We start from the raw sequence: 23690 nt of genomic DNA on the forward strand, positions 1-23690 counted from the left end.
CTCAAGAATTAAACAAACTAACTTACAGGTATAAATTTTTCTGGGTCTGGAAAAAGTTTTGGATTCCTGTGAGCCCAAAATGGTGATAACATCAGTAGGTCTCCAGGAGGGATAATGTAATTCTGAAAGAAGTAAAAAAATTACTATTATAGATTACCTTTGATAAAGCATTTTCTTAAACATAGCAAAAGTAAAACCTTGTTACCAGTTACAATAACATGGAGGTCTGATGAGAAAAATAAAATATGTCATCACAAGGTATTGTATTAGTATGTGTACTATTAGAAACATTTGCATACAATGGGAAACCTGTAGTATGTTACAGCCATGGTCTATATCTTGTTCCTTTTGTGCAAAAAGACTAACACACCATGTACCAGTAAATTTAACTAAGTTAAAATAAAACATATCACATGCAACAAAATAAGCTTATAAATCACAGTGATGGCTTGAATTAAAGTAGTAACTGATTGTGATTATTCTGCTCACATTACAGAAATGAGGGCTGATGCCACCATCTGAGTATAGTAGTGTGTTGGACATAATACAAATACGAGGAGGTTCTGCATGATCTCTCCTGCAATGCAGAGTACTTTATATAAGACAACCATTAGTTTTTCATTTACTGTCCAGCTCAATAGAAATTCTTTAGTGAGTTAATTTTGCTGACTGACATTTATTAAACTAATGCTGCCCTGTACAGTATAACAAAAAATTATTTTAATATCTAGTAGAATAAAGAGAAGTACCAAAAGGAGAAAAACTGAGGAATGACTAAAATATCACAACATAATGAATAAAATATTTATTACATTATGAAGAACATACTACAGTGAATAAATGGCTTCTCTTAAAAGTCAGAACTTAGAACATTAAATTGCTGTGTAAAACAGATGTAGCTGTTCACTTGCATCTAAAAGTACATTACTGTATTATTTATTATTATTATTACTTTATTATTAGAATATATTGGCTAGAACAGGTCATTCAGCCCAACAAAGCTTGCCAATCCTATCCACCTAATTTCTCCAAAATAACATCAAGTCTTGTTTTGTAGGTCCCTAAAGTCCTACTTTCTACCACACATTCTGTTAATTTATTGTATGTGTCAATGGTTCTCTGTATAAACACACATTTTCTAATGTTGGTGAAAAATTTACCATTAAATTGTTCCTTAACAAGTTTCCAAATCTGTCCCTGTATTCTTGTTGAACTCATTTTAAATCAAAAGCCTTGATCCACTGTACTAATAACTTTCAAAATTTTAAAATCTTGAACCTTACAGTATCTCCTCTTAATCTCTGCTTGCTTAAACTAGAAAATTTCAGCTCCTTTATTCTTTCTTCACAACTCATTGTCTGTAGCCCAGGGGCCACTCTACCCACTCCTTTCTGGACTTTATTTATTGCTGCTGCTTTTCTTGTAGCTCAGAGTCCAAAACTGCATGGAGTATTCCAGGTAAGGCCTCATCAGTGTGTTATAAAGCCTAAACACAGCCATACTGTGATACATAACTTAACATTCTGTTAGCCATCTTAATGGCTTTTCTATATTGTCTGGAAGTAGATAGTGATGAGTCCACTATAACTTCAAGGACCTTCTCAAAAGGGGGAACTTTAAAATTTCTGATCTACTACTGTGTATTTATATCTGGCATTTCTACTTCCTATGTGTAATACTTTACATTTAATTACACTAAATACCATTTGCTGCAAATCTACCCGAGCCTGTATTCTGTCCAAGTCTGTCTGTAATGATTCGACTGATACTATATTACTGTATCTGCCATACCACCTATTTTGGTAATCATCAGACTTAATTAGGTTATTATTTATATGCATACCCAGATCATTTATGTATAATAAAATAACAGTTGCCCTAGGACTGCTCCCTGAGGAACACCACTTGTATCATCACCTACTTCTGATAAATTTCCTTGTACCATAACCCTTTGCTTTCTGTGGTTTAGCCAATTTTGTGCCTACTTACACACTACAAACTGGACTCCCAACTTCCCTTCTGAAAATCAAGATAATATCAAATGTAACTTGCATATTATATCTTATGTTGCTCATTGAATTTCAGCATATTAGTAAGACACAGTCTCTCCCATCCAAAATCATGTTGACTCTTCACTAACTATCCTGTTCTTGCTATGTGCTGCCCAATCTTATTTAATTATTCCTTCCATTAATTTAAATTTAAACCAATGTAGGTTAAGCTTACTGGTTTATAGTTACTTGGATCTACTCAATCACCATTTTTATGATGTTGCTCAAATGATGCTATATTGGAAGCACTTGAAGAAATTCCCAAATTTATCCATCCAGCAAGGTTCAGCCCTGAACAGGATACCAGTCCTATAACAGGGAGCATTCAACCACACTCCATCAAAGCCAGTTTAGAACCACCAATCAACCTAATCTACCCATCTTCATAGTGCGAGAGTGCCTAGAGAGAGCCATTGTAAAAACAAGGAGAATGTTCATAACCTAGGCAGACAGTGACTTGGCTGAACATAATTCCATTTAATTTAAACCAGGACTGACATCACAGCTGCTTAAACTATGTTCTAAAAAATTTCTATAAGCATTAACTGCTTGAAATCTTTTTCAACACAGTGGTATGCTGAAGAGATGTGTTTAATAAAATATTGTGTATGAATCATATATAATTTAATTGCTAAGTATTATAACATAATTTCTGTAAATAACCAAAAACTGATTTGACTGTTAAGAAAATATAACAACTATTGTAAAAATATTTTATTTTGTGATTACAAAATACCAACAAAAGGTGATGCTCTGCAGTAACATTTTCCTTTTATGTCTTAGGCTTAATATCCTTTATAAATGTTTAACTCTCTTTTTCAGAGATACTGAAAATTAAAAAAGACTGAAAAAAGTATGCAATGAATAGAAACATAAATATGTACAGCTGAATAAACACCTAATTAAGCTTAAAATATAAAAAGAACAGTAAGCAAATTATATACATTAAATTAAAAACAGATATTACACAATAACTGCAGAAAATAATATTTACATTTACCAAATCTATGGTACCATAGAAGAAGGAAAAACATAATTTTTCTTTAAGGATGGCTATGTTGTTTAACTTTCAGATGCAATGTCCTCCTCCTGTGAAAATGGATATCAGTGTAGTGGTAGGATACTGGAAATGTCTGTTTTCACCCAAGTCAAACTCTGAAGGTACTCAAAGATTTATTACCTATTACTCTACTTGTAAATGTAATCCTTGTATCTATTGTTTTCTATCAAATCAACTACTTCATAATGCTAGAGTTAAATTTATCCTTAAACAACATTTTGCCGGAAAATTCATTTTAAACTAACAGTTGACATTTATCACACTAACAAACATTATAACTTTAAAAACTTTTATATGTCTCATCTTAATCTCTGTTCGCGTAAATTGAAGATTAAACTCCTTAAATTTGTATTATCCAGCTTGTAAGGTAGTCGTGTAATCAGCTTAGCTGTTCTCCCCTGTTCAGTCTTTAATGTTGTTATATTCTTTTTGTGACATGGGGACCAAAACTGCACCTGATATAACAAATGAGGCCTCCAAGTACATTGTTCAGTTTATGATGAACCTCTTTCGACTTGTGCAACTGGCATCATGCTGTGTGAATGCCTTATAGGCCACTTTAATTGTTTCTGTACACTATCTGCACTCAGCAAAGTCTTTTTAATAAAGTGCTCTCTCCAATTTCACACATCTCAACATGTAATTAAATGTAATATTGTTAAAATAAATTTAATCTGCCCAAACTTAAATTCTGTCCAGGTTCATTTGCATTAATTTTGCTTATTTTGTTTACTCCAAGCTCTTATTACATAGATGTCTTATTGCTTTTTTAACCAGTTGTCTGCTGGGGAATCAGACCTCTTTATGTTAAATGTTTATCCATCCATCCATCCATTATTCAACCTGCTATATCCTAACTTAATTTAAATTTCCCATAAGTTACAGTATGCATTATTATAATTCACCTTATCTGAACTTTTAAACTAAGAATCCACCTTGAAAATTGCACAATAAGGAACCCAAAAATAGATGTACATAGACAAAAATAATTTAAAGCAATCTAAAAACTGTAATTCTACATTTTTGGAAGCAAAAAATTCAGTGAAGTCAAAAATATTTATCAAGTTTGTCGAATACACATTATATGTATTATGAGCTCACTGTGATCCTTTTTTGCCATATTGTTTTTTATGATCTTTTCCATTCTTATTATGGTTTTTGAAGTATCCTGTAACCAATTTTTGATAACATTTTTGATTTAAAACTTATTTAGATTAGTTTTTCACATTTTACAGTTGTCTTATATCACTAACGAAGGGCATGACCTGTGACATTATAACTGCAATGGGATAAAATGTCAACACCTGCCATTTCCTAGCCATCCAACATTGTGGATAACTCATTTGTTTCTCTATTCTTTGGTAATAAACTTTTTGGCTCTGTTTTTTTACTTTGATTTTGGGTTTTGGTTCTGGTTTTGATGCCTTTATTTTGCTCTCTTGGTTTTAACCTTTGTGTTGTTACAAGGCGCACTGAGATTAAAACATGAAAACATGTTCTGAAAATGGTAGTCAAAGACAGGTAGGAGTTGTTATAAATACTACTTGGGTAAACCCCAAGTTAAAAGTCAAAAATCCTAGTGCTACAGCCTTCTTGATTTTGAAGCTAACTATCACTAAGAGTCTGCAAAGAACAGACAGCGTGTCCACCAAGGGACAGCAAATACAGTGAACACCACCATCTTTATCGTGTCACCTCCTATGACTTTAGAAACACAACCGAAACAGTCATTTGTCACTACTCAGTCAGGCCATGGTGTAAACAGCCACCTAAATAGTTTTTTTTTCCATGTGCAGTTATTCTTACTAATCAGGTCTGAGCTTCTACTCAGTATCTACTGTATATATACATACACACTAGACTGCCTGGACATTTTAATCCTACTATCTCTGTGTTTTTTTGCATTGACCTTGTATGGTGCATCATACTGTATCATTTTATACTTTATCTTTTTATATTTATCTTTCGTCTCTTTGTTTAGAAAATTCTACAAATGGTTCTTCAAGCATATAAGTGTTTCTGATTAGTATTTTTAAGTATACAGATATGCCAGGAATAAAAAAGTTTATCAATGGCATACATCATACATTTTGGATTAAAACACAACACAAATTAACACATATGGTGGGTTTAGCTCATCACAGATTGGTGAATTCAAACATATGATGACCTACTATTGGCACATTCTGAATAACAGACTGAAACCAGCCTCCATTTTCAGAACTTTCAGTCATCGTTATTCTTTTGCTGTTTCAGCAGAGAGTCATTCACATATTTCCAGAGATTAAATCCTCCAGCACACCCCAAAATAGCTTTTGCAACATTCAGTTGTTGACAGATTGCAGTGACGGATGAAAAATGACCTTTACCATTCTTGAGCAAGTGTACTAGAGTTAGGAGCGAGACAGTGCTAAAGTTTTTGTGTTTCTTGTATTAAATAAAAAAAATGTGATAAAAGAGTAGCTGGACTATTTTTGTCTTCAAAGTTTGTTTAAAAGTTTTATTTTGTTATATTTATTTTTGTTTAATGAAAAGACACAGGCATCTTTGACTTTCTTATTCCATATATTGCAAGTAGTGCTTTGTGTGGGCAATCACCAGTGTCCTCTGTGCCAAGAACAGTGGAAATTTTCCACATTAAAAAATTGTTTATTTTCTTTTTCTTTTTTTTTTTTTTAATTGCATTCTTAAGACACCAAATCGTTTTAGACTGCCACAAAGAGCTTTGGTAGAAAAAGAGATCTTATATCTTGGCTATAAAACAATTTGCTTTAGTTTAAAGAAAACAAAATAATGTAAAAGACTGTCTAGTAAATATTTGCTAAAATCAGTAACATTGTTAGCTGTCTGAGGAACCAGAATTAACTACAGGCAAACAATAAAAATTTATTACACCAATATAAAATCTAATGTTTGAGCACAATTGCATACAATAACTACAAATAAAGAGTGCTGAGTTAATAAGAACAGACGTCCCCGAATAAAGGGAGAATGTCATGGAGGCCACTTTTTTCATTGTTGTGTTATTTACAAAGAGCAAACAACTGCAGATATTAATATAGGTTGCACTCTAGTGAATGAGCATAATACAGATGTGTAAGCAGTTCACAAGAAGAAATGCACAGATGGTGATTTGGTACTTTTAGAGAGGGAAGCATTTTCAATTCAGCATATAAATCATATTGCCAATAAGATCTGAGTAAAGGAGGACATGAAGAATATAACTTATCATAACATTCCCAAACTGCTTAATCCAATTTAAGGCTGTAGTGGCAGCACTTGGCACAACAACAACAACAAGATTTATTTATATAGCACATTTGCATACAAACAGTAGCTCAAAATGCTTTACATAATAAAGAATAGAAAAATAAAAGACACAATAAGAAAACAAAATAAATCAACATTAATTAACATCGAATAAGAGTAAGGTTCAATGGCCAGGGGACAGAAAAACAAAAACTCCAGACGGCTGGAGAAAAAATAAAATCTGTAGGGATTCTAGACCTTGAGACCGCCCAGTCCCCTCTGGGCATTCTACCTAACATAAATGAAACAGTCCTCTTTGAATTTAGGGTTCTCACGGAAGAGCTTGATGATGATGATGGTCACATAGACTTCTGCCTTTAAATCCATCCATCGTTGTTGGAGCATCATGATGTGCTTTGAGTAGGTGGAGGTGGCGCAGGCCACCACCACAAAGAAACCGAAAAAGATAAAATGACAATAGCTCTTGACAGAGGTCCTATACAGGCCTACTCACACAAAATCACACATGGACAATTTAGAGGTGGCAGGTAAAATAAGTTGTATGCCTTTGGTGCAGGAGGAAAAGGCAGGAGTTCTTGGAGGAAAACACATGGAATACATAGAGATCATACCATCCCCAGACAGAAAAAGCCAGGCTCAGGATTCCAACCCAGGATGCTGTATCCATGAAATAGCAGTACTAATCAATAAGCCATCATACCATCCACCATGGTTATGTTGCCAAAAAATAAATTTAGGATATATGCTGAAAGTAAGCTTACCTTCATATTAGATCATTGTATACTACATAAGGTAATTGTAAGTTAGAGCTAACATCTTGTTGTATATATACAAGTAGTTACATAGATAAGCAACAACTAAAATTGTATGTTTACAATTTACTTTAAGCAGAAATATGATAATTTTGGTTGCATTCTATTCATCATTAAAACTGGTATACATCTGTTTTCCACATATACAGTATTTTATTGTAATCTATACCACAATGAAGTCAAAGATTCTACATATAAATGAAAATGCAAAACTTCTGCTGACTAGGACTTTAGTCCATTTATAGAGCACTTGCACACAAACATGCTTTAGGACAGGTTGGTTTCCAAATGAAATTTACACAATTATGATGTAACAAGATGTTTGTTTGAGCGCAGATACAAAGTGGGAATCAAATTTTACTGTCAGTTATAATGATACCTATGGCACCTAGCACATTCATTAGGAAAGTGTTCAAGCAGAAAATTAAAAAAGTGAATCCTATATGGGTATACAAAATCAAATGTCCTCTGAAAGGCTGAACTTTCACACTGTACAAAGAAAGTGTTACAGCATGGACACCAACAGTATTAAAGTCAGTGAATGTCACCTCCAATGCCCACCTACCAATTGCTCAATGCACATTTACGAGCATCTACAAATTGTTGTATAGCCAGAAGAAGGGGCCCGAGTTGCCATTGAAAGCTTGCATATTGTAATCTTTTTAGTTAGCCAATAAAAGGTGTCATTTTGTTTGACTTCTCACTACTTTTCCTTTTCAATTGGTTACATAGATACAGTAAATGTGATGACATTGTTGGTAAGAGTCACATTTCTAACATATTGTTTTAATGCAGATAAACAGATCTAGCTGTGTTACCTGGCTTCACCCTAGAAACTTCATCAGACAACGGGCTTCAGTTATAGTGTTATCAGTTAATCAGATGTATCAGAAGTACTGCGTATTTAACTAAGTACTTCACTGTATAAAATATTTGTTGCTTTTTTACAAGGGCTAATATTATTGTCAGACAGAGTGGTGTAGTGGGTTAAATCATGCTACTGATACTATGTGACAGATGTCGGTCAATTTTGTTTTTTCTACATCACTGCCAAATTTCAACAAAATCAGACAAAGGATTTTGGAGATTTTGGGATATTTAGGGATAGCTTTGTCACCTTTTTAAAAAATACAAGTACAGATGGAAAATCCTGCATCAAGTTACCTTTATACAACAAGAGAAAACACACACCAGAGGCTCACTTTCTCCACTTCTCTTCTTATTGCTTATGTGTCTTCTTAATGTGATAATAAGCAATGCTAATCCACATATATAACAGATAATAAAGAAGACAGAGGTTGCTAAATTATCTAGTTAGAAACCCTAATAGATAAAGAACACATACATACAGGAGGAAAGAGAAGAGGTCAGGTTGACATGACAATGGATGAGGCTGGTGAGTGAAAAGTAGGCCGATGAATAATTAGACTAAGGACACATTTGATAAAGTCATGTCTAAATTCCAAGGGCTATGCTTATTGCACTGGTGAATGTTAGTTAGTCTAATCTATTAGAGGACTGGTTGCCCTATTTATTTCTCAGAGCACATTGCCACTTGAATGTGATAACAGAAACTTAAAATTCTACATGACACAGAAAAGTCTTTAATGGTAAAGAGCCTGCTGACTTGTTCAAAGATGTTTTCAAGTGGAGCCAGACAGATTGCCACAGTCATAAATGACATTCTCAGAGGCACTGTGGATTTTAAATTGATATTGGTTTTACTAACCATGTGAAATGAATAATTTAAAATAAAAACTAGTTAAAGTGTTGACATACAGGGAGAGGGAACTTCCATGAGGTGTGTAAACTGCTTCAGGAATGGATTCAATTGCAATCAAATAACCACCAATTATCACAGGGGCAAGTCACCTAGTAATGTTTTTCAAGTCTCTTAAGTTCAAAGTAAGACTGCTAGATGTGCACTCTCCAACCTGATACCCTGGGTGGTGTTCAGTCTAGGGACTCTAACCTACCTTTAGGGGGATGATAATATTAAATACTGAGCTAAAGTCAATAAATAAGAATTCCCATATGTTTTAGCTTTGTCAAAATAGGTTAGTACAGGGATGGGCAAACTTTTTGGCTCAAGGGCCAGGTGGGCCAATCCAGTTGTGAAAGAACCAAAATAAATAACATGTGACACTTATTACCTAAAAAGTAAAGATTACCTGCCTATGTTATTCAATTTCAATGGGAACAGTGTTGTTGATCACCATTTCTTGCCAGCGTATGGAAGCTTGGTGCCAGTTTAGTTGTGGCATTTCTCAGGACAGATCTCAGGTGTTCGTCAGTTAACTGGGGTCTGTGGCGTGCTTTATTGATGTTCATCACACTGAACGTCTACTCACCTACGTAGGTAGCATCAAACAATGCCAGCATCTTCTGTGCCATCTTCCGGATGTTTGGAAACTTTGCTTTGTTTAGTGACGTATAAAGTATATCCAGTTTCAGTATGTTAAACTTCTCCTTTTAGACGGAGTCACACTGAAGATCTATCAGTTCCATTTGCAACTCATGTGGCACTGTTTCAGAGTCCACTGACGGGGGAAATAACACTAGCTGAAGTGTTATCTCAATTTTTTCAAAATCAGAGAATCAGTGGCAGAATTCTCCATGCAGGTGGTCCAGTGAATTGCTATATTTCTTCGAATGTTGAGGGGCCTAGCGTCACTAGTGTAGGAAAATGTGTGAATGTGTTGTTTAAAATTTCTTTTGAGAATAAAGTCAATTTGGCTTTGATGGCTTTCACATTTGTATACTGTACATTTCATGCACAAATTGATCTTTCCCTTTCAGCATTGTGTTCAACACATTTATGTGTGTCAGTATGTCCACAGCAAGCACAAAATCACAAAGCTAGTCTGTGTTATTCAATTCAGGAAAATCAATGCTTTTTCCCATTAACTCCAAAAATGATCTCCCTTTTCAGCTCTCACACTTGCTGACATACTTTGCCCAAACTTAACCAGCAGGCATTAGAGTGGTATAGTAAGTCATGGTGATCAGCATCAGTTTCTTCAAGGAATTTAATAAACTGATATTGGTTAAGTCCCTTCACTCGTATGAAGCTAACAAGCTTTACGACTAACTTTATATCTCATGACCAAGATGCAAGACAGACTTGCACAGGGCTTCCTGGTGGATTATGCAGTGTAGGAAAATTACATCCAACTCAGGGTTTTCCACTTTCACCTTGAATTCTTTTCAGCAGCCTGATATCTTTTCCTGTCAAGTTTAGCAATCCATCTGTGTTGACATTCGCAAGTTTACACCACGGTAGCTTCAGCCTCTCGATGACGAGTCCACTCCTCATTTTCTCCACTTTATGGACTTTATGGCCAAAAACTCCTCTGTGACCACAAAATTTTCATTAATCCCTCTAATAAAAATTAAGAGCTGCATAGTGTCTTTTATGTTGTTACTTTCATCCAGTACTATGGAACAGAACTTGAATGACTCGGCTTTTGTGTTTAACTGGCTGGCCAAGTCTTTATCAATTAGTTCTATATGGCGAGTCACTGTTCTGCATGATAAATGAATTTGTTCGATTTGTTTTTTGCTCTCTAGACACAAGAGACTTGCTGTCTCTTTTATGCATTCTTTCAAAAGCTCCACTTCAGAGAAAGTCTTGCTGGCTTTTACTAATTTGAATGACAGCAAATGCAGTAACTTGCCTTGGTGCTAACCTCTGAGTAATAGCCGTCCTTTCCTGCACTGACTGATTGCTAGCATAGTTAGCTTGCTTGGTGGAAAAGTGGTGGCTTATTTAGTATAAATGGTTTCTTGTTCACAATGGTTTCTTGGCAAATAAGACATATAGCCTTTGATCGGACTTCAGTAAAAAAATATTTAGTTGCCCACTTCTTATTAAAAACTCAGCACTCACTGTCAACTTTTCCTTTCCTTGCTCCATTCATTGTTAAAGTGGGGGTCAATGTAATGGCAAATATGAAGAATGAATATCTGTTTGTAGACAGTATAGACTTGCATTTGGCAAAGGCAGTAGTGTGCCATCTTGTGAAATCCGTCAGGTATTTTAGGAAAATGGTGAAATGAATGAGGTCTTTAGGGCAATTTTGTAAATATATTTGGTGGGCCAGATTAAACAGGCTGGCTGGACGGATGTGGCCTGCGGGCTGTAGTTTGCCAATCCCTGAGTTAGTACTAGGGCTGAGCTGATGATCGATTATATCTTTCATCTCCATTTGGTTGGGCACATCGTTGATGTAAATAAACATTGTCGACTGGCTCCAAACATTTGTCAAAGTGCCAAACTACAGCCATCACTGCTTTTTTTAATTTTATTTTTAAATCTCATCCATCTCACAAGAAAGATGTCAGGCACTCATATTCACAGCAGGAGTCACATGAGGTTCCTGTGAGCTAGTTAGTAGGAGTGTAGTGTAGCCAAGGGGATGCAGCTTGATCAGTGCATCACTCTGAAAGTTTAAATGAGAAGAACAGAGGTATATTTGTAACACTGCACATTATTTTAGCAGGTTTGCCCTTTATAAAGGGTCACCTGTAGCTGCTCAATTGCAAGATAGAATAACAGCTCATAGAGTGGGTGATCTATCCCCTAGCTAAATGCATCTTTTCAGCAACATTGTAATATTTTTCATTTACCATCCATTTTCTTAACCTGGTTATCCTTGGTAGGGCTGCAAGACTCCTAAAGCCTATCCTTGTGGTGTTATATTTTACATAACTTGTGCAGTGAGATGTGGGTACCAGATAAGGAAAGTGGCGGTGTGGTTTTGTTTTCTAGGTCTTTCTGGCAGTGCCTGAAGTGAGACAATACCAGAGGTGTGCAAAGCTTCAAGGAGACCCCCATGTCTTTGACACATATTTTAAATTCCAATGTGGAGCCCCTGCCCCATCATGTCAAAGTATTATACATCCCACTGTATATCAAGGCAGTGCCTAATATTTTTAAAAGAGCCAGTACCATTGTCTTCCTTAAATGCACATTGTACATTGCAAGCTCATAATACCAAGAAACAATAAGCATTAAGTGCTTTTTGTGGTATGATGTTTGCATGGCAAATGCAAATGGTAAAAAATGTGCTATAGCCATGCCACAATGAAACACAACAAAATACAATTTTTCTATAACATGTACCAAGTCAATTTTTGGTGTAGAAGATGGTAGAAAGAGAACAATTGAGGTCAATGTTTTTGAGAGAAAAAGTCATTTGTAACTTCTAGTTTCCTGTTTTGAAATGAAGATGTAACAATGTGAACACTTAAGACACCGCACAGCCCTAGTTTGTACTGAACAGATGGCTGAGGATTTGACGTGGACAAAGACTGACCACTTGATTAGGTAGTCAGGGACCTGCTCATCTAACATCTAATCAGAAAAATAAGCCTGTATCATATGCTTTTTACTCAGTCAGGATTCAATAAATGTGAGGGGAAAAAGTAAATAAATAATAGAATTCAGCCAATTTGGTGTTTTATTTTCACTAAAATCAAATTTTACATACAGTACATGTTTTTGTAAATTGCCATTATGTATGTTACTAAGTAATAAAAATGTAGATATAATTTAAAAGTATAACAACTTTACAGACCAGTCATTAATCTGTGTAGCCACCTTTCTATATTACCAGACATTTGTTTTCTACTGATACTGTAGAACATTAATTTAGGTATATATACTCAGCAAAAAAATAAACATTCCTTATTCCAGGACTGTGTATTTCAACAATAATGATATAATTTATATATATATATATATATATATATATATATATATATATATATATATATATATATATTTTTTTCCGCCACATCCGAGTGGCAGCCTTTCCAGCAGCTCCGTATATGACTTTATCTTTTTACCTTTTTATCTCTATTTTCTCTATTTCACTGATCACTTCTACCACTTTCTTTTATGTGGAATTGCTCCCTGGACACTTTTACTATTTTTACTACTTGACATGGATTTTTACACTCCGAGAATCGCCTATTCAAGTAGTCAGCTTAAAGCACTGAGAAGAAATGCTTATGCGGTGTGGTTCCTTATTTACCTGACGAGGTAAGAAGACGATATCGGGCAGCCGAGCGGTGCAAAGATAAAAATAAGATTAAATCGAGACAACTTGAGAGAAAATGGCGTTATAAACCGTCGGTGCCTTCTGTGATCCTGGGAAATGTGAACTCACTACCAAATAAGATCGACGAACTGGCTGTGCTGGTGAAAATGTCAGAACCTACAGAGAATGCAGCTTGCTGTGTTTTAGTGAAACGTGGCTAACGCCTACCATCCCAGATGCTAACGTGGAGCTACCCGGTTTAGCACAGTTAGAGCGGACAGAGACGCAAGTACCTGCGGAAAGAAGAAAGGAGGAGGACTCGCTCTCTATGTCAATACAAAGTGGTGCAACTCAGGACATGTAAACGTTAAAATCTCCACTTGCTGCAGGGACATCGAACTGTTGGCCGTAAGTCTGCGCCCTATTACTTGCCCAGAGAGTTTGGACACGTGATTGTTGTTATTGTTTACATCCCCCCTCAAGCGAACGCGGAGATGGCGAGTGACATCATCCATTCCGCAGTTGCTAAGTTACAAACGCAGCACCCTGAGGCACTTGTGCTAATCGCTGGAGACTTTAACCATGTAACGCTGGACAAAACATTACCTGCCTTCTCCCAGTATGTGGATTGTAACACTCGGGAAACAGGACTATCGACCTACTGTATGCAAGCGTTAAAGACGCATACAGCGCCACCCGCTGCCTGCGCTTGGGAAAGCAGATCATAACCTGGTTCTGCTTCAGCCTCAATACAAACCAAGAGTGAAGGCGCTACCTACAACCACACGCTCATTCAGGAAGTGGTCCCTGAGGCAGAGCAGGCTCTGAGAGACTGCTTTGGAACTACAGACTGGGATATATTGCTTGGGTCACATAGTGAGAACATTGAAGAGGCTGTTGAATGCACAACTGATTACATCAACTTCTGTATGGACATTGTAGTTCCAGTAAGAACAGTATGCTGCTATGCTAACAACAAGCCATGGATTACAAGTGACATCAAGGGCCTTTTGAACCAGAAGAAAAGGGCTTTTAAAGGTGGTGATCAGCATGAGCTCAAGCGTGCAGAAGGAACTCCGAGTCCAGCTCAGGCGTGAAAGAGCAGTACAGGAGAAAGCTGGAGCAGAAGTTGCAGAACAACAGCATGAAGGAAGTGTGGGATGGGATGAAGATTATCACTGGCTGCAGCTCGAAGCAGGGTGCCGCCATCAGACAGGCGTGGAGAGAGCAAACCAAATGAACAACTTCTTTAATAGGTTTGATCACTAACCCACTCTCACCTCGAGTACTGCATCCTCCAACCATCCTTCTGCTGATACCAGCATAGGTGAGACATCCCCACCCACAATTACAGCAGCCCATGTGAGCAGAGAGCTGAAAAGACTTTGTGCCAGCAAAGCAGCGGGTCCAGATGGTGTATCGCCACGACTGCTGAAGGCCTGTGCGTTGGAACTGGGAGTCCTCTACAGCGCATCTTCAACCTGAGCCTGGAACAGGGAGAGTCCCAAGGCTTTGGAAAACATCTTGTATCACCCTGTCCCAAAGGTATCACGTCCTAGTGAGCTGAATGACTTCCGGCCTGTTGCTCTGACGTCACATCTGATGAAGACCATGGAGCGGCTGCTGCTTCACCACCTGAGGCCACAGGTCCGCCACGCCCTCGACCCTCTGCAGTTCGCATACCAGGAGAAGGTGGGAGCGGAGGATGCCATCATCTATATGCTACACCGATCCCTCTCCCACCTGGACAGAGGCAGTGGTGCTGTAAGAATTATGTTTTGGACTTCTCTAGCGCCTTCAACACCATCCAACCTCTGCTCCTTAGAGACAAGCTGACTGAGATGGGAGTAGACTCACACCTGGTGGCATGGATTGTGGACTATCTTACAGACAGACCTCAATATGCACGTCTTGGGAACTGCAGGTCTGACATTGTGTTCAGCAATACAGGGGCCGCAGGGGACTGTACTTTCTCCGGTCCTGTTCAATCTATATACATCAGACTTCCAATATGACTCAGAGTCCTGCCACGTGCAAAAGTTCGCTGATGACACTGCTATTGTGGGCTGCATCAGGAGTGGGCAGGAGGAGGAGTACAGAAAGTTAATCAAAGACTTTGTTAAATGGTGCGACTCAAACCACTTACACCTTAACACCAGCAAGACCAAGGAGCTGGTGGTGGATTTTAGGAGGCCCAGGCCCCTCATGGACCCTGTGATCATCAGAGGTGACTGTGTGCAGAGGGTGCAGACCTATAAATATCTGGGAGTGCAGCTGGATGACAAATTGGACTGGACTGCCAATACTGATGCTCTATGTAAGAAAGGTCAGAGCAGACTATACTTTCTGAGAAGGTTGGCATCCTTCAACATCTGCAGTAAGATGCTGCAGATGTTCTACCAGACGGTTGTGGCGAGTGCCCTCTTCTATGCGGTGGTGTGCTGGGTGGCAGCATAAAGATGAAAGACGCCTCACGCCTGGACAAACTTGTTAAGAAGGCAGGCTCTATTGTAGGAGTAAAGTTGGACAGTTTAACATCTGTGGCAGAGCGACGGGCATTAAGCAAACTCCTGTCAATTATGAATAATCCACTGCATCCACTGAACAGTGTCATCTCCAGGCAGAGGAGTAGCTTCAGTGACAGACTTTTGTCACTGTCCTGCTCCACTGACAGACTGAGGAGATCGTTCCTCCCCCACACTATGCGACTCTTCAATTCCACCCGGGAGTAAATGCTAACATTAATCATTTTTTTTTATTTTTATTTTTTCATTTTATTACTATTTAATTTAATATTGTTTCTTTGTATCAGTATACTGCTGCTGGATTATGTGAATTTCCCCTTGGGATTAATAAAGTATCTATCTATCTATCTATCTATCTATCTAATGTTTTAAAAATCCAAATAACTTTACAGATCTTCATTGTAAAGGTTTTAAACAATGTTTTCCATGCATGTTCAATTAACCATAATCAATTAATTAACATGCACCTGTGGAATGGTCGTTAAGACCTTAACAGCTTACAGAAAGTAGGTATTTAAAGTCACAGTTCTAAAAACGCAGGACACTAAAGAGACTTGTCTACCGACTGTGAAAAACACCCAAAGAAAGATGCCCAGGGTCCCTGCTCATCTGCGTGAATGTACATTAGGCATGCTGCAGGGAGGCATGAGGACTGCTGATGTGGCTAGGGCAATAAATTGCCATGTCCGCACTGTGAGATGCCTAAGACAGCGCTACAGGGAGACAGGAAGGACAGCTGATCATCCTCGCAGTGGAAGAGCCCGGATCTCAATCCCATTGAGCTCGTCTGGGACCTGTTGGATCACAGGGTGAGGGCTAGGGCCATTCCCCCCAGAAATGTCCAGGAACTTGCAGGTGCCTTGGTGGAAGAGTGGGGTAACATCTCACAGCAAGAACTGACAAATCTGGTCCAGTCCATGAGGAGGAGATGCACTGCAGTACTTCAAGCAGCTGGTGGCCACACCAGATACTGACTGGTACTTTTGATTTTGAGCCTCCCTTCATTCAGGGACACATTGTGAAACATTTTTAGTTTATGTCTTATGTTGTTGACTCTTTTAGTGTTCATACAAATATTTACACATTAAGTTTACTGAAAGTAAAAACAGTTGAAAGTCAGAGAACGTTTATTTTTTTGCTGAGTATATATTTGGAAAAATACTATTTTTTTGATAAACAGAAAAAGATACTTGCAAATACAATATCAGAATTTGTTTTCTTCTTTGGATGCTGGGGGGAGGTGGGTAGTGGCTCCTGTCAATCATGGAGAATCCACTGCATACACTGAACAGTATCATCTCCAGCCAGAGGAGCAGCTTCAGCGACAGACTGCTGTCACTGTCCTGCTCCACTGACAGACTGAGGAGATTGTTCCTCCCACACACTATGCGACTCTTCAATTCCACCCGGGGGTGTAAACGTTAACATTATACAAAGTTATTGTCTGTTATACCTGCATTTAGTCTTTAACTTAATATTGCTTTTTTTATCAGTATTATGCTGCTGGAGTATGTGAATTTCCCCTTGGGATTAATAAAGTATCTATCTATCTATCTATCTATTTTTTTGCCTTGTCTAAGCAGAAAGGAAATCCAGGTGGTCTCTTTCTTATTGGTGCAATAAGCCACACAATTGCCTGAGTTTCTACACTCTGTCAGCCTACAATCCCTCAAGAGCAGCAATTATTTGTTAGAACAGCTACCATTTCCATTCAAAGTGCTGCACTGAAACTTTGAGATTTCTTGATTTAGACTCCCAATATAGAGTCCTGCTATCCTCCATGGTTTTGATTACAATAACCTTATTTGCTATTTAAATACTATTTTGACTTACATTTAACACTCAAAATGACAATGATCCACTGAAGGAAAAAGGAATGATTTTTTACTTATTCACAAAGCAAAACTGTGAAAATGACAGTTATGGATGATGTTACTCTTTTTTGGCATTATCACTGATAAATAGAAATTAGTTTGATTAAGTTGAATACAAATGCACAAAAGGTTTACACCACATTTTTAAAATGTAGTTTTTATATTGCTTTGTTTCAAAAATATCTTGAAATCAACAAAATACATTCTTGTATTTTTCAACAAAATGTTATGCTTGCAGAGAATAATATTGCTGCCAGGAATTGCATACTTCTGAGTATTAATCTTGTCTTGAAAAAATGGAGGCAATGACAGGAAGGTCCTAGTCTAATTTCTGTTTATCTTTTTTAAAAATTGCCAGAATTCCTAAAAGCTGCACAAGCAAGCTAGAGACTGTTCTTTAACTACTTTATTTCAAATAAATATGTTGAGAAACGTCTAAAGCCAAATCTGCTATAAAGTTAATGACCCAAACTTCTTATCTGTGCAAATTTGTAGTGAATTTAATTGTATCAATTACAGACAAAGCAACTTAAGTTTTAAACATTGAACGGGTTCCTTCTTGTCTTACAGACGGTTTGATCTTTTTGCCTCTGAACATACCAACGTGCTTAATTTCAGCAAATTAATTACATTCCAATTTTAGGAAAGGTTGACAAATAGTGCAGTTTGACTTAATGTGTTCATTTAAAGAAAGTACCTGCAATCAAATGAATGATAGACAATTTGTAAAAAATACTTTCAAACAAAATGGACTCCCTGCATCTGTAGTTTTGGATAAAGTGTTGGTTATGGAAGGTATTCTTTTCCTAAATTTGAAAAACAGTAAATATTATTTCAAAACAACTTTTAGAGAACATCATCCAAACCAACAGAGAAGAATGCTGCCATTCCTTTGAGAATGACTGCAATGCGCTTTTGTTTTAGTTAGGTAGCCTTTATTATTCTAGTGGGAAATATCTGCATCAGTAATGTACAGCCATAAAATACTGCTCCACAAATACAGATAAAAGATGATAGCCCATTGATATCCAATGTTACAATCAAAACAGAAACCTAGGATTTCCACAGACTAGCATACGGAAAGTATTCACAGCGCATCACTTTTTCCACATTTTTTTATGTTACAGCCTTATTCCAAAATGGATTAAATTCATTTTTTTCCTCAGAATTCTACACACAACACCCCATAATGACAACGTGAAAAAAGTTTACTTGAGGTTTTTGCAAATTTATTAAAAATAAAAAAAATGAGAAATCACATGTACATAAGTATTCACAGCCTTTTCAATGAAGCTCAAAATTGAGCTCAGGTGCATCCTGTTTCCCCTGATCATCCTTGAGATGTTTCTGCAGCTTAATTGGAGTCCACCTGTGGTAAACTCAGTTGATTGGACATGATTTGGAAAGGCACACACCTGTCTATATAAGGTCCCACAGTTGACAGTTCATGTCAGAGCACAACCCAAGCATGAAGTCAAAGGAATTGTCTGTAGACCTCCGAGACAGGATTGTCTCAAGGCACAAATCTGGGGAAGGTTGCAGAAAAATTTCTGCTGCTTTGAAGGTCCCAATGAGCACAGTGGCCTCCATCATCCATAAGTGGAAGAAGTTCGAAACCACCAGGACTCTTCCTAAAGCTGGCCGGCCATCTAAACTGAGCGATTGGGGGAGAAGGGCCTTAGTCAGGGAGGTGACCAAGAACCCGATGGTCACTCTGTCAGAGCTCCAGAGGTCCTCTGTGGACAGAGGAGAACCTTCCAGAAAGATAACCATCTCTGCAGCAATCCACCAATCAGGCCTGTATGGTAGAGTGGCAAGATGGAAGCCACACCTTAGTAAAAGGCACATGGCAGCCCACCTGGAGTTTGCCAAAAGACACCTGAAGGACTCTCAGACCATGAGAAACAAAATTCTCTGGTCTGATGAGACAAAGATTGAACTCTTTGGTGTGAATGCCAGGCATCACTTTTGGAAGAAACCAGGCACTGCTCATCACCAGGCCAATACCATCCCTACAGTGAAGCATGGTGGTGGCAGCATCTTGCTGTGGGGATGTTTTTCAGCAGCAGGAACAGGGAGACTAGTCAGGATAAAGGGAAAGATGACTGCAGCAAAGTACAGAGACATCCTGGATGAAAACCTGCTCCAGAGTGATCTTGACCTCAGACTGGGGCGACGGTTCATCTTTCAGCAGGACAATGACCCTAAGCACGCAGCCAAGATATCAAAGGAGTGGCTTCAGGACAACTCTGTGAATGTCCTTGAGTGGCCCAGCCAGAGCCCAGACTTGAATCCGATTGAACATCTCTGGAGAGATCTTAAAATGGCTGTGTACCGACGCTGCCCATCCAACCTGATGGAGCTTGAGAGGTGCTGCAAAGAGGAATGGGCGAAACTGGACAAGGATAGGTGTGCCAAGCTTGTGGCATCATATTAAAAAAGACTTGAGGCTGTAATTGCTGCCAAAGGTGCATCGACAAAGTATTGAGCAAAGGCTGTGAATACTTATGTACATGTGACTTCTCAGTTTTTTTATTTTTTATAAATTTGCAAAACCTCAAGTAAACTTTTTTCACGTTGTCATTATGGGGTGTTGTGTGTAGAATTCTGAGGAAAAAAAATAATTTAATCCATTTTGGAATAAGGCTGTAACATAAAAAAATGTGGAAAAAGTAATGTGCTGTGTATACTTTCTGGATGCACTGTACTATATTATACTGTAGTTTCAGAAGCTTGATAACCTGCAGCTGGGGGCTCTGGCTAGAAGCCTACTATCTGTGGCACTTCTGCACTTAGTTTGCACTGCTGTGTCATTCCACCTGAGACAAATGCTGCATGCACATAGTTTCTTTAGCATCATTCTGCCTGACACTGCATACCAAGAATTTCACCCTATTGAAAGCCAACTATTAAACACATGAAAAATACTGTATATCCATACTATAGGTGGCACACGGGATGGACAGGCATCCCAGCAAGGAATCGGGAAGATACCTTACCTGGACGGGAGGACCAGAGTGAACAGAAAAGTATCCCAGCCAAGACAGAGAAGGATGTTGTAACCGAAAAGGGCTATCATAATGAAAGAACGGACATCCTGAGCAGAGAAGAAGATCCCTTACCCAGGAGGGAAGCCCATGATGAATGGACAGGCGCCCTGACCGGACATGTGCATAATACCTTTCTTGGTCGAAATAAAAGAATACAGAGAAGGATTGTCTCTGAGGGAAGTTTATTCCCCCCAGGTGGTTTATGGCAGCAGCCCTCCATATTGGCCCCATTCGGGAATCAGCAGGGAATGCCAGGAGTTGTAGTCCAGCAGCAAAGTCCTGCTGGGTTTTGTGGGTGCCACAAAAGGGAGACACGGGGAGACACATTCCTTTCTATACTGGATTTCTGTTTGACTCAGAAGTATTTCCAATGGGCAGCAGCCATGGCAGCGGAAGTACTCCCTTGTTCTCAATAAAAGAGACTGCACTCCCTTGTCCAGGAGAGTTGGAGCTGGGAGGACAAAGAGCAACACTCAACTGGAGGACAGGATTGGTCAGTTGTAGGAGAGATAACCTATGTGTTTTATGCTTCATTTGGAGGTATTTTGTAATAAATGATTCTTTATTTGAACACGGGACTGTGATTGTGTTTACATGTTTGGGGCTCATTTTCGCTCCGGTCCCACACACCATGTATAAAGATAAACATTTATTAAAAAAAATGCAATGCTCAAATTGGTGTCAGATAGCAGTGAAATAAAATTTTCTGTAAAGCTGCCTGCTTTTTTTCTGTTTAGTCCATTTTTATTCCAAGTTGTACTTGTTGAGTTGTTTTGTGGAGCGCTTCTGTACTACCCTATCTATTCATTTCAGACTTCTGAATACCTTTCATCACTTTGGGAAAGTAGCTGTGTGTTTGTGCAGCCAGAAGTCCACTCAAGAGTCTGCACGAAAGTAAACTGTGTTCCTAAAACCTTGCTACATCTCTTAAGACACTTAATCCTATCTGAGATCCTGAAAAACAAGCACTCTCAGTTTCATTCTCAAGGAGGGCATAAAGGGGTAATTGTTGTTATTATTTTGTTTACTTTTTAGTTACCCCACTGGACAATATTTAATTATTCCAAACTCTTCAATTGCTTTGAGAAAATACAATTGTTGATGTTATAACACATAAAAAAGCATTGCATGATTTTTATATGAAAACAATTCTAACTGAAGTCTATTACATCCATTCATTAGCACTTAAATATGCAGGCACTAAAGGAGAAAAGGAAACAGTACTTGAATTCTGAGAGGCTGCACCACTTTTCTGGTAATGGCACCTGGTGACCTCAGGCGAATCGATTCCAGCATGCAGCATTTTATGTAAGTAAGGCTTCCGAGGTCAGATTCTGTGACTGTAATGTTAGTTGTATCTGGGGAAAAAAACAGAAACCACATTTTTCTTATTTCTGAAACTTATAATCATAGTGGCCCAGAAATATAAAACAATGAAAAGTAATTTACAATATCTTTTCTCCGAAAAATTAAAACATTCAGACATTAACTATTCATTTTATGTGGGCCTAGAGAAGTAAATGTATTTGCATAATTTTAGAAACAATGTGCCAACAAGATTTATTTTTTTGGAATTTTAAAGTTCACTTTGGTTGGTGTAGCACCTTAATACTCTCATTTACTAGAAGCAGAATATTTAATCCAGGGGATATCGAAAAGGTCATCTAGTAAAGTAAAGTGTGCATAATTTGCTGGTCTGCAACAGTACATTAACATAAATAAGAAGAACAACTGTTATTCCATTTTTTAATTTAAAAAACATTTATATTTTGTATTTATAATGTAGGTATTAATTTACAGTATGTATCTGCCCTGAAAGATGTCCATCAATCCATCCATCGTCCAACCTGCTATACCCTAACACAGGGTCACGGAAGTCTGCTGGAGCCAATCCCAGCCAACACAGGGCGCAAGGTAGGAACGAATCCCTGCGCAGGGCGCCAGCCCATCGCAGGGCAGAAAGATGTCCAATGTTTAGGAATAAAAAAAAAATCTGAGTCTTATCAAAAATGTTAATTTTTAACAAGCCAAAGAGAAAAAAAATGACCTTTGAACAACTGTAGATTTCACATTAACAGTGAAAAACATTATAAGCGCTAAAACTATAAAAATAGCTAAAAAAGCCTTTAAAATAATTAAATAAACAATAATATTTCTAACTAAATTGTTACATGAAGCATCAGAATCATTCCATTAAGAAACCCAGAAAAATAGCAAAATCAGCCACAAATGCTGAATAATGAGCATATAGAAGTTGTTTTTATGAAAGTGAAACAATGAGAATACGGCACACAATACATGAACTGAAAAAATGCAAGTGGAAAAATATAATTATAATTTATAATATTAGTTAGTATTTGCTTCCAGCTTTTAAATAACACCTATTAATATAATATTAAGTATATTTATTTCTTGTTTACTATCCTTTCTTGATGCAGTATAGTGAGGTATTAGTAGGTTTGCATATCTGAAACTTTAAGTAAAGGTAAATGAATGTTTTGAATAAATGAAGTGGATTGGCAGTACCTGTATTAACAGAGCAATGTGATCAAATATGTATCCACTGTAGGAGTTTGAAAAAATATTACCATAATTTAGCCAAAATATTGCTGATTAAAATATGCTGTTTGAACAGGGAAGCAATGGGACAAAAAATAATCAGCATATTTTATTATTTCAGCTTCTAATAATGTTAAAAGGACTTTGGATATAAGCGTAATATATTTCCTAGTTTTCTTGCATCTCACTTTATCTAGCACTGAATGATAGATCAAATGACACTGCACACATTACAATTACAATGAAATTAATGTACAAAACAATATGCAATCTATATATGCCATAATAAAATACATAAACTGTGACTAAAAAACATAAGCACAATGGCCCATTTCTCATAAATGCTGGCATACTAAACAGAATACTGATGACTAAAAAAGAAACAATTTGTTCAGCAGAATGTTACATATGGGTCATTAGCATTAAGTAAAACCCCCACGGATAG

At 37.5% G+C, this 23690-nt stretch overlaps 1 protein-coding gene across 6 annotated transcripts in view; it reads right to left on the reverse strand.

The window, feature by feature from the left end:
- LOC120526075 (24-hydroxycholesterol 7-alpha-hydroxylase) overlaps window positions 1–23690 on the reverse strand; it is a 169742-nt gene that overhangs the window by 75202 nt on the left and 70850 nt on the right. For all 6 annotated transcript variants that reach the window (XM_039748947.1, XM_039748943.1, XM_039748948.1 and 3 more), the window contains exons 8-9: window positions 21911–22044; window positions 27–122 (exon numbers count right to left, since the gene is read on the reverse strand). In XM_039748947.1, coding sequence (XP_039604881.1) covers window positions 27–122; window positions 21911–22044 — 230 coding nt within the window. The remainder of the gene's footprint in view (window positions 1–26; window positions 123–21910; window positions 22045–23690) is intronic.

Source organism: Polypterus senegalus, chromosome 3, assembly GCF_016835505.1.
Source record: "Polypterus senegalus isolate Bchr_013 chromosome 3, ASM1683550v1, whole genome shotgun sequence".
Taxonomy (NCBI): Eukaryota; Metazoa; Chordata; class Cladistia; order Polypteriformes; family Polypteridae; genus Polypterus; species Polypterus senegalus.